At 41.8% G+C, this 12125-nt stretch overlaps 1 protein-coding gene and 1 long non-coding RNA gene across 2 annotated transcripts in view; both read left to right on the forward strand.

Moving 5' to 3' along the window:
• LOC133560389 (ephrin-B3-like) overlaps positions 1–6736 on the forward strand; it is a 192390-nt gene extending 185654 nt beyond the window's left edge. Inside the window, exon 5 of the mRNA XM_061912853.1 lies at positions 3555–6736. Within this exon, the coding sequence (XP_061768837.1) occupies positions 3555–3985 (431 nt within the window). The 3' untranslated portion in view covers positions 3986–6736. The remainder of the gene's footprint in view (positions 1–3554) is intronic.
• A 1352-nt stretch (positions 6737–8088) lies between these two features.
• LOC133559862 (uncharacterized) overlaps positions 8089–12125 on the forward strand; it is an 11984-nt gene continuing 7947 nt past the window's right edge. The window contains exon 1 of the long non-coding RNA XR_009808297.1: positions 8089–8335. This is a non-coding gene — a long non-coding RNA (uncharacterized LOC133559862). The remainder of the gene's footprint in view (positions 8336–12125) is intronic.

The following is a 12125-nucleotide window of genomic DNA, read 5'->3' on the forward strand; positions in this document are numbered from 1 at the left end:
AGTTGAGTTTATACCAAAAGTTATATTTTGGTTTCATCTGACCACATGACATTCTCCCAATTCTCTGCTGTATCATCCATGTATCCATTTTGATATAAACGCAACTCGTCGTGTTTGGAGGAAGAAGAATACTGAGTTGCATCCCAAGAACACCATACCTACTGTGAAGCATGGGGGTGGAAACATCATGCTTTGGGGCTGATTTTCTGCTAAGGGACAGGACGATTGATCCGTGTTAAGGAAAGAATGAATGGGGCTATGTATCGTGAGATTTTGAGCCAAAACCTCCTTCCATCAGTGAGAGCTGTGAATGGTTGACCAAACACTTATTTTCCACCATAATTTACAAATAAATTCTTTAAAATTCCTACAATGTGAATTCCTGAACTTTTTTTTCCACATTCTGTCTCTCACAGTTGAAGTGTACCTATGATGAAAATTACAGACCTCTGTCATCATTTTAAGTTGGAGAACTTGCACAATCGGTGGCTGACTAAATACTTTTTTGCCCCATTTTAAATGATAGTATCAATGTGTATACCTCCGTGCGGTCAGTGAAGATAAGTCTGATTTCACATACAGTTGACAGTGAGACAAGGACAGTCAGTAGCAAATCTCGCTGAATGGGAAATAGTGTCCAAGGACTGGTGGTATTTTAAATGAAGCACTAAAATAAAGCACGTCTCCATAATCAATTACAAGCAAGAAAGTCGCTGTCACCAATTTCTTTCTGACCTTAAAAGAGTAGCTGGGTTTTTTTCTCTAAAAGAACCTAAGCTCTCTCTTAAGCTTAGAGACCAAGTTGTTAAAATGGGCTTTAAATAAAAGCTCATGGTCAAAAGTAAAAATAAAAAAAATAAAAACTACTATTGATATAAAACCTGCTCTGTAGGGTTTTCTTTTGATGTTACAATATTTGGATTGTTTTCTGCTAGCAACCTTGAATGTGAGAAAACCATGAGCTTCCTTTTATCTGTATTTAAAACCAATTTAAGATCAAATAACTGAGCCTGGATGACATCAAAAGCACCCTTTGAAAACTCAAAAGCCTGAGTGATGGAGGGTAAATAGCAATAAATAATAGTGGCGTCTGCATAAAAATGGTACATTGTATTTGATAAATTGTTACAAATATTATTAATGTGGGTGGAAAATAAATTGGGCCCCAGCACTAAGCCTTGCGGAATTCCCTTGGTATTGTCCAGTAATGAAGAGGTTGTCCCAATAACCCTCGGTCCACAGACAAAAGAAAAACTAACAGGATGTTAGCTCCTGTAGGTCCTCAACACTAGACTCTAATTTTGTTTGTGGCCCCTCTTTGGGATCCAGTTGTCCATCACTTCGTGCTTCGAAGTTTGCGGCTTATAAAGGTGACTACGTGGGGGTTATTTCACTCCTAGGGGGCTTTGTTAATGTTAAAAATATATATTTAGAAGGTTGTACACAGGTTTTTATGCTCTAGTTATAAAATGTTGTTATATAACATGTAACAAGTTCTGTAAAAATGTATATGTATTATAAATAACCACGCATGAACAATAAACAAAATGACTACATTGACAACTCTAGTTAATGTGAAGTAAGTATGTTCAATAGTCATGTGTTTCTCTTCCGGATAATGTCCAAAGTTTACATAAAAAGGTAAAATAAAATACCGTATTTTTCGGACCATAGTGCGCACCGGATTATAAGGCGCACTGCCGATGAATGGTCTATTTTCGATCTTTTTCATATTTAGGGCGCATTAAAGGAGTCATATTATTATTATTTTTTTCTAAATGGAAAACATTTTCTTGTGGTCTACAAAACATCTACTGGTGGTTCTTTGGTCAAAATTGTTCATGGATTACACTTATGACAATGATCAAAATGACACCATGATAGCCGAATTAAAGGTGACATAATTACTAATGTGAACATGGTAGATTCAAGCATAAACAAATGTAAAAAATAAAAAATGTAGAAACACACATTTTTACAATGGACTCCATGGTGCGCATCGTGCCGTCAAACAACAGCAAGCGCTGCAAGGAACTCTAACTACAAAAATTATGGTCATGTTGACTTGAGTCTTTGCATCTTACCTTTTCGGTATTTTATCCGGTAAGAGGATAATTTACATTAAAATAAGTTATTGGTGCGTCGCTACTGCATTAGTCCGCCACAATCTGCTGCAACAGGAGCCGCTGATTGCTTGCTAGTGGGCTGATTGGAGTAGGGGTAGCCAATCAATTGGGGGTTCAAAGTCAGCTGACCCGTCATCTTTAAACAATGTCATGTGGCGGGTTACACTTGATTTGCTATTGCGACATACAGTGGACACATTTTGAACAGCAGTTTCTTTTATTAAAAGATTTCAGCTCATTTGTATACTTACCAAACTCATTCTAGAGTGTTAAAGGCCTACTGAAATGAGATTTTCTTATTTAAACGGGGATATCAGGTCCATTCTATGTGTCATACTTAATCGTTTCGCGATATTGCCATATTTTTGCTGAAAGGATTTAGTAGAGAACATCGACGATAAAGTTCGCAACTTTTGGTCGCTAACAGAAAAGCCCTGCCTTTACCGGAAGTCACAGACGATGACGTCACCCGTTGATGGCTCCTCACATCCTCACATTGTTTTTAATGGGAGCCTCCAACAAAAAGAGCTATTCGGACCGAGAAAATGACATGGTCCCCATTAATTTGAGCGAGGATGAAAGATTCATGTTTGAGGATATTGATAGCGACGGACTAGGGGAAAAAAAACAAAAAAAAACTCGATTGCTTTGGGATGGATTGGGAAATCCCTTATCTTTCTATTGTGTTGCTAGTGTTTTAGTGAGTTTAACAGTACCTGATAGTCGGAAGGTGTGTGTCCACGGGTGTGTTGACGTCAGTGTCTCAGGAGAGTCGACGGCAGCTTTATGGACGGCGTAAGCTCAACTGATCTCCGGTAAGAAGCGACTTTTTACCACAATTTTCTCACCGAAACCTGCTGGTTGACATTCGGTCGGGATCCATGTTCGCTTGACCGCTGTGATCCATAGTAAAGTTTCACCTCCGGGAATTTTAAACAAGGAATCACCGTGTGTTTGTGTGGCTAAAGGCTAAAGCTTCCCAACTCAATCTTTCTACTTTGACTTCTCCAATATTAATTGAACAAATTGCAAAAGATTCAGCAACACAGATCTCCAAAATACTGTGTAATTATGCCGTTAAAGTAGACGTCTTTTAGCTGTGTGTGTGTGCAGCGCTCATATTTCCTAACAGTCCGTTACGTCACACGTACACGTCATCATTACGCGACGTTTTCAAGAAGAAACTCCCGGGAAATTTAAAATTGCAATTTAGTAAACTAAAAAGGCCGTATTGGCATGTGTTGCAAAGTTAACATTTCATCATTGATATATAAACTATCAGACTGCGTGGTCGGTAGTAGTGGGTTTCAGTAGGCCTTTAATGTATCGCATAACTGTCATGATATTGTGTAAAAATCGCTTATCGAAACAATGTTTCGGCAGCGCTGTTGGTTGAACTTCACAACCACTAACAGTATTTGTTTTCAGGCGGGAACTCGACCCATTCAAGAGGACCCAACACCTTCGGAGGAGCCGAGGGGGGCGGCGAGAACGGCCCTCTGCAGCCCTCCAACATCGCCCTCATCGCTGGGGCGGCAGGAGGCTCTGCCTTCCTCCTGCTGGTCACCGCCGTCATCTGCGTGGTGTGCTACAGGCGGCGGCACGCCAAGCACTCAGACACCCACCACCCGCCGCTGTCGCTGTCGTCACTCACCAGTCCTAAGCGGGGGGGCGGCGGCGGCATCTCCACCTCCAACAACAACGGCTCGGAGCCCAGCGACATCATCATCCCGCTGAGGACGTCGGACTCGGCCTACTGCCCGCACTACGAGAAGGTGAGCGGTGACTACGGACACCCCGTCTACATCGTGCAGGAAATGCCGCCACAGAGCCCAGCCAACATCTACTACAAAGTATGAGAACTGGAGTGCGTCCATCTTGCCCGTCATCACTCCAGTCCCCGTCCCCTCGCCACAGCTCGGCCCGCCATCACAACTCATTGTTCATCCAGCAAAATGGAACCACGACCAAACCCAATCTCACATTGAGCGGGCTGTCAAGCGTGCACGAGGGTTCTCCAGCCCTCCCGGAACGTGGCCGGAACATCTTTGAGCCGCGCCGGATCAAAGAAACGTTCCCAAAATGCACCTGGAAGAGCACTAATGTGGCTTTTGGACTTTGAGAGAATCAAAAGACCATCGCTTAGAAAAATAAATCAATAAAAGCCCAGTTAGTGCTGAGGAACTCCCAGTCGCCATACCTGCCTAGAACCCAGCAGCCCGCCGCTCGAGCGCCATCCAACACTCCTTAGGAATTATTTGAACATAAGGGGAGGCGGAGGAGGCTCGGGGACTCGGCCAATCAGTAAAGCTGGGACGGACGTCAGTCACGTGACCCGGCCTCTGACACTCAGAATCTTGTATATTTTAATAAGGCGTGTGTGCGCGTGTGTGTGTGTGTATGTGTGCTTTACATGGGCGTGACTGTGCTCTTTAGACTTGTCTTAAAAATACCAAAACACAAAATAGTGAGCAGATATCAGAAGAAAACAACACAAAAAAAGTTTTAAAAAAAGTATTTTTTTTATGGCTATCAACACTTATAGATGATATATACAATTAATAGATGTTTTCCTTTATCGTTTTGTTATACCCGCTCTTCGCTAAAAGACGATGCCTCTGTTGCTAGACCTTTTTCTATTTTTTACAACTTACCCTAGTACAATCTGCCTTTTTTTTTTTATTAAAAATGTTAATTTAAACGTTCTCAACCCTTTACCCCCTAAGGTGTCTGTATATTTTTATAGCTTCTTGTTCTATGCGGTAGTGTTCACGTTTAGACCTTGTTTGTGGAAGTGTTGAGGTAGAGCCATCCATCTTTCTATTTGTTTTTTTTTGTTTGTTTTTTTTAATTCCAAATGTTTTTGTTTTTTTTCGTTAAAGAGTGGATGGCATAGGGGGGTTAGAAAAAAGAACTGAAAGCGGCATTTGAATGCGAAAAAAAAAGGATGGACTGTGATGAAATTGCACAATAAAAAGGAAAGAGGATGAAGGATGCTAAATGAAGGGTTCATTCCCAAGGAGTGGAACCATGCATCACATGCACACTTGCTTATGGTTGTCCATCGAGTCCAACGACGACATAAATGCACACACAGAGACACACCTACAAAAGCACATGCAATCTCCCCTTAGCGTGTTACATTATTTGTGCACATACACAAATTGCCTAACAATTGCTTTCATATTACACATTTGTGTCTCTGTGTGTGTTTGTGTGTGATGGACGAGTGAGTACATGAAAACACAACTTGGAGCCTGTTAGTGAGGGCTGCGTTCAAAGGCACCCATGTGCCGGGCAGTTGAAAAAAATACTTTTGTTGTGCTTAAACATAGCTTTTACGTAAACACACACACCTACAAAACGCCATGAAACCTCTCGTTGTTACATCATTTGTACACACACACACACACACACACACACACAAGCCAGTTAAGGACTGCTACATCAACTGCCCCATTACCTAATACACGCTTTCATATCAAAAATGTGTGTGTGTATGATGGTAGAGTACCTGAAAACACACAAACAGCAGCGGCCTGCGTTCAAAGACATGTGTTCCCATGTGCTTAGCAGTAAAAAAAAGAAAAATTGTTTTGTGTTGCGCAAACACAGCTTATACTGTGTATGTAAACACACGCCTGCAGACACACACAGTGTTGTGTTCAGAGGCACCGTGTGTTCACATATGTCGGCAGTAATGACATTTTGTGTTGCTCAAACATGTTTGTGGCTAATGTGAACCTGGATGGCAGTGCCACACACACTAACACACACACACACACACACGTGCACACTCCAGCGTTTTATTTGTGCGATCTTTCCTTAAGTGTGTTTTTGTATCGGTACCTAACATCAATTTGTATTAAAATGTGCTTTAATTGTCACGTTCTGCCATGTCAAGGATTTTTGTAGCCTTCTGGATTGTATTTGACGGTGATGACGTAATGAAAATATGACATTGTGGTCATGAATGAGGTGAGGAGGGCAGAGAGGGTGTGTGTGTGGGGGGGGGGCTCTCTTTTGTACAATGTTGTTGTTTTTACGTCCGACATCTATTTAAACATGCCGACCGAGGAGCGCGTGGTAACTCGCACGCCCTCCCGAGCCCTCTTTGACAACTTCTGCAACAATTTGCAACGCTCCCAGGCAACATGACTGTGATCAGCCCAAAAATGGCTGCAACCTAAGGGGAGACAAAGAGCGAGGGAGCGCCAACAACGTAGACTGCATACTACATGGTATTCATCCACGTCGGACTGCCATGGTATGTCATGTTTCCACGTGGATGTTATTCCACTCACCGCTTTTGTTTGACATTTCAGCCAGTACTGAACCCATGGAGCAGGTTCGCAAGGGGGGCCTGGCACAGAATCGCTTGGCGAAAACGTGTGTGTAAATGTGTGTGTTTTTGCCAATAAGCCCGAGTTGAGGTCTGCGGAGCATAAAAACGTGTGTCTCCTCACCTCGCCTCCTTTCCTCCTTCCTTGTCTCCTCATCACAGTGACCCCTAGACCCCTGACACACACCTCTAAAGAGAGGAAAAGATGAGTACATTCCTGCCTTGGAGGGGAAAAAAAAACGATTGAATAAAAAATGTTTAAGCACCACTCTTTTTGTCCGTAACGTGTGATTTATTGTGTGTGTGTGTGTGTATGTGTGTGTGCACACGTACACATCAGAGGCCCACTAGTATGTCTTTTTCTCTTATCTGAGCTATAGACTCCCCTCAGCAGGCTGCCTTTCAATGCCACTGCTAATAGGATCACACACACACACATTAGGTCTCCCACTGCTGTTATCAACGACTTATCAAACCTGGCTTCGTTAGTGTTGCCTGGCAACCCATTGACGGAACTGATTTCATTCTACATTCAAGTCTTTGCCCCCTTTTTCCTGTTGCTATGGTAACCTTTAGCGTCCCCCTCCAATGTAGCCTCTATTGGCCACCATGGTGGGCTTTAGGCTGTCCGGTTGGCCTGGCTGCCTTTTTTTTTTTTTGCTTTGATCGATGATGTGAGAGTTGATTACGTGCTGTCTCTCTCTCACACACACACGCACACACACTCACACACGCACACACACTGACCCCCAAATTCACAAACACCCCCACGTGTGACCCTCACTGGAATCAATCCAAACTCGACACAAAAGTATACGCATGTAAAACAATGTGAGCAGCCTAACTTCTGTTACCTAGGCAACCAGGTGTTTCGGTACACGCCTCGAATGCAGTGTTCTCACGCTGCATACACAAAATCCAAACACAGATTGACAAATGGTTGGGGGGGGAGAGGAAAAAACTAACCAGCATCTTTTTGGGTAATTTCATTTGACATAATTTGATTTCACATAAAACAATCCATCCTATTCTACCGCTTATTCCTTTCGGTGTCGCGGGGGGTGCTGGAGCCTATTTCAGCTACAATCTGGCGAAAGGCGGTGTACACTCTGGACAAATCGCCATCTCATCGCAGGGCCAACACAGATAGACAGACAACATTCACACTCACATTCACACACTAGGGCCAATTTAGTGTTGCCAATCAACCTATCCCCAGGTGCATGTCTTTGGAAGTGGGAGGAAGCCGGAGTACCCGGAGGGAACCCACGCAGTCACGGGGAGAACATGCAAACTCCACACAGAAAGATACTGAGCGCAGGATCGAACCCATAAAACAATAAAAACACAAAAACATCAAATTCACATTTCATGCACCACATGTTGTCCATCATGTAACCTAAGACTGGACAGTGAAGAACATATGCATAAAGCTTCTTTCGGTCGACTTTAGTGTTGCATCAAAACTCCGAAAGCAAGATTTTGTATGATTACTTATTAAATTGAAAAGGGTAAACTGATAATGTATCCCTGCAACACGAGCAAACGATACAGTTTCAAGTACATTGAGTTTTTATTTGTCTTACTTCATTCTCCTAAATCCAAGGGGACCTGAATGCATCGGGCAACTTTTTCTCGCTTCTGAGTGGCCGAACGAGTCAGATGCGGAAAGACAAACAAGCCAACTCAGCTTGCAGGTAAGGCCTGTTTCCTGCACTAATTGTACACATTTTTTGTGAATTTCTCTAAAAACAAATGGTTAAAAGTTGCACCCTAAGCCATATAAAACACAGGTCAAAGTTTTAAAAGTCTCTACTGGTCTGCCCCCCAAAAGAGCTTGATGTGGGAATAAGGCAAACATAACGAGGTAAGGAACATTTTCGTGTCTTTTTCCTTTTGTCCAAGTTTTACATTAACTGTAAAGCCTTAGTGGCAATATTCTTCTCAACTTTACACATATAATATTCAACAAAGTGTGAATTTGAGCTTACTTTAAATCAGGGGTCTCAAACTCAATTTACCTGGGCGCCACAGGATGCAGAAACTGGGTGAGGCTGGGCCGCAAGAAAAGATTTCTTAAAAAATCTAACATGCAGTTTTTAATGAATTCACCTTCTATGAATGGCTTTCCCGCCCTAACAACATACTTGCCAACCCTCACGTTTTTTCTGGGAGACTCCTGAATATCAGTGCACCTCCCGTCAATCTTTCGGTGCAACCATTCTCCCGAATTTGTCCCAATTTTCACCAGGCCGACATTATTAAGGGCTGCCGTGACTGCACTGCCTTTAACGTCCTCTACAACAGTGGTTCTCAACCTTTTTTCAGTGATGTAACCCCTGTGAACATTTTTTTAATTCAAGTACCCCCTAATCAGAGCAAAGCATTTTTGTTTGAAAAAAAGAGATAAAGAAGTAAAATACAGCACTATGTCTTCTGTTTCAGATTTATTAAATTGTATAACAGTGCAAAATATTGCTCATTTGTAGTGGTCTTTCTTGAACTATTTGGAAAATATATACAATAACTAAAAACTTGTTGAAAAATAAACAAGTGATTCAACTATACATAAAGATTTCTACACATAGAAGTAATCATCAACTTAAAGTGTCCTCTTTGGGGATTGTAAAAGAGATCCATCTGGATTCATGAACTTAATTCTAAACATTTCTTCCCAAAAAATATTCACACACACACACACACACTTCGATCCATCCATTTTCTACCGCTTATTCCATTTTGTGGTCACGGGGGCGCTAGTGCCTATCTCAGCTACAACCGGGCGAAAGGGGGGCTACACCCTGGACAAGTCGCCACCTCATTGCAGGGCCAACAGAGATAAACTAACAACATTCACACTCACATTCACACACTAGGGCCAATTTAGTGTTGCCAATCAACCTATCCCCAGGTGCATGTCTTTGGAATTGGGAGGAAGCCAGAGTACAAGGAGGGAACCCACGCAGTCACAGGGAGAACATGCAAACTCCACACAGAAAGATACAGAGTCCGGGATTGAACCCAGGACTACTCAGGACCTTCGTATTGTGAGGCAGACACACTAACCCCTCTTCCACCGTGCATTATATACATCCCACTTCCAAAGACATGCACCTGGGGATAGGTTGATTGGCAACCTATCCCCAGTTGGTTCAGTTGATTAATTAATGTATATTATTTACATTATGATGATTCAAGATAGATACATTGTTTTATGTTCATGTTTACTTTTAGGTTATTACCTGCTACTGCTGCTGTTGCTGCTGCTGCTACTGTTGCTGCAATAGTAGCAAATAAAACAAGCAAAAAGTGTACAGCGAGTAATTACTTTCATGCTGAGTGATGACCCCTATTCAGAGGGCCAATACGGAAAAAACTGAACAATGTGTGTATGTAGTGTGAATTATATTTATATAGTGCTTTTTCCTCAAGTGACTCAAAGCGCTTTACATAGTGAAACCCAATATCTAAGTTACAATCACACCAGTGTGGGTGGCACTGGGAGCAGGTAGGTAAAGTGTCTTGCCCAAGGACACAACGGCATTTACTAGGATGGCAGAAGCGGGGATCGAACATGCAACCCTCAAGTTGCTGGCACGGCCGGTCTGCCAACCGAGCTATATATATATATATATATATATATATATATATATATATATATATATATATATATATATATATATATATATATAAATATAAATAAATAACTAATATACACCTCGTTTCAATATGAGTTGGAAAATTGTGTTAGATGTAAATATAAACGGAATACAATGATTTGCAAATCGTTTTCAACCCCTATTCAGTTGAATCTGCTACAAAGACAACATATTTGATGTTTAAACTGATTATTTGCAAATAATCATTAACTTTAGAATTTGATGCCAGCAACACGTGACAAAGAAGTTGGGAAAGATGGCAACAAATACTGATAAAGTTGAGGAATGTTCATCAAACACTTATTTGGAACATCCCACAGGTGTGCAGGCTAATTGGGAACAGCTTACCAAAAAATGCTCAGTCTTTCACAAGAAAGGATGGGGCGAGGTACACCCCTTTGTCCACAACTGCGTGAGCAAATAGTCAAACAATTTAAGAACAACGTTTCTCAAAGTGCAATTGCAAGAAATTTAGGGATTTCAACATCCCCGGTCCATAATATCATCAAAAGGTTCAGAGAGTCTGGAAAAATCACTCCAAGTAAGCGGCATGGCCGGAAACCAACATTGAATGACCGTGGCCTTCGATCCCTCAGACGGAACTGTATCAAAAACGGACATCAATCTCTAAAGGATATCACCACATGGGCTCAGGAACACTTCAGAAAACCACTGTCACTAAATACAGTTGGTCGCTACATCTGTAAGTGCCGATTAAAGCTCTACTGTGCAAAGCGAAAGCCATTTATCAACAACATCCAGAAACGCAGCCGGCTTCTCTGGGCCCGAGCTCATCTAAGATGGAGTGATGTAGTGTGGAAAAGTGTTTTGTGGTCTGACGAGTCCACATTTCGAATTTTTGGGGGAAATATTCAACATCGTTCATCCAGGCCAAAAGGGAAGCGAACCATCCAGACTGTTATCGACGCAAAGTTCAAAAGCCAGCATCTGTGATGGTATGGGGGTGCATTAGTGCCCAAGGCATGAGTAACTTATAAACCCCGTTTCCAAATGAGTTGGGAAATTGTGTTTGATGTAAATATAAACGGAATACAATGATTTGCAAATAAATTTCAACCCTTATTCAGTTGAATATGCTACAAAGACAATTTAATGTTCAAACTGATGACATTTTTTTTTTTTTGCAAATAATCATTAACTTTTAAACTTGATGCCAGCAACACGTGAGAAAGAAGTTGGGAAAGGTGGCAATAGATACTGATAAAGTTGAGGAATGCTCAACAAACACTTATGTGGAACATCCCACAGGTGTGCAGGCTAATTGGGAAGAGTTGGGTGCCATAATTGGGTATAAAAACAGCTTCCATGAAATGCTAAGTAATTCACAAACAAGGACGGGGTGAGGGTCACCACTTTGTAAGAACATTCGTCAAACTGTTTTAGAACAACATTTCTCAATGAGCTATTGCAAGGAATTTAGAGATTTTACCATCTACGGTCCGTAAAATAATTAAAAAGTTCAGAGAATCTTGAGAAATCACTACATGTAAGCGATGATAGTATGGACTTTTCATCGATCGGGCGGTACTGCATCAAAAACCGACATTAGTGTGTAAAGGATATCACCACATGGGCTCAGGAACACTTCATAAAACCACTGTCAGTAACTATAGTTGGTCACTATATCTGTAAGTGCAAGTTAAAACTCTACTATGCAAAGCCAAACCCATTTATCAACAATATCCTGAAACGCCGCCGGATTGGCTGGGCCCAAGCTCACCTAAGATGGACTGATGCAAAGCGGAAAGGTGTTCTGTGGTCTGACGAGTCCACTTTTCAAATTATATTTGGAAACTGTGGACATGTTGTCCTCCAGAAAAAAGAGGAAAATTACCATTCGGATTGTTAAAAGGCGCAAAGTTCAAAAGCCAGCATCTGTGATGGTATGGGGGTGTATTAGTGCCCAAGGCATGGGTAACTTACACATCTGTGAAGGCACCAATAATGCTGAAAGGTCCATACAGGTTTTGGAGCAAC

Source organism: Nerophis ophidion, linkage group LG10 (assembly GCF_033978795.1).
Source record: "Nerophis ophidion isolate RoL-2023_Sa linkage group LG10, RoL_Noph_v1.0, whole genome shotgun sequence".
Classification (NCBI taxonomy): domain Eukaryota; kingdom Metazoa; phylum Chordata; class Actinopteri; order Syngnathiformes; family Syngnathidae; genus Nerophis; species Nerophis ophidion.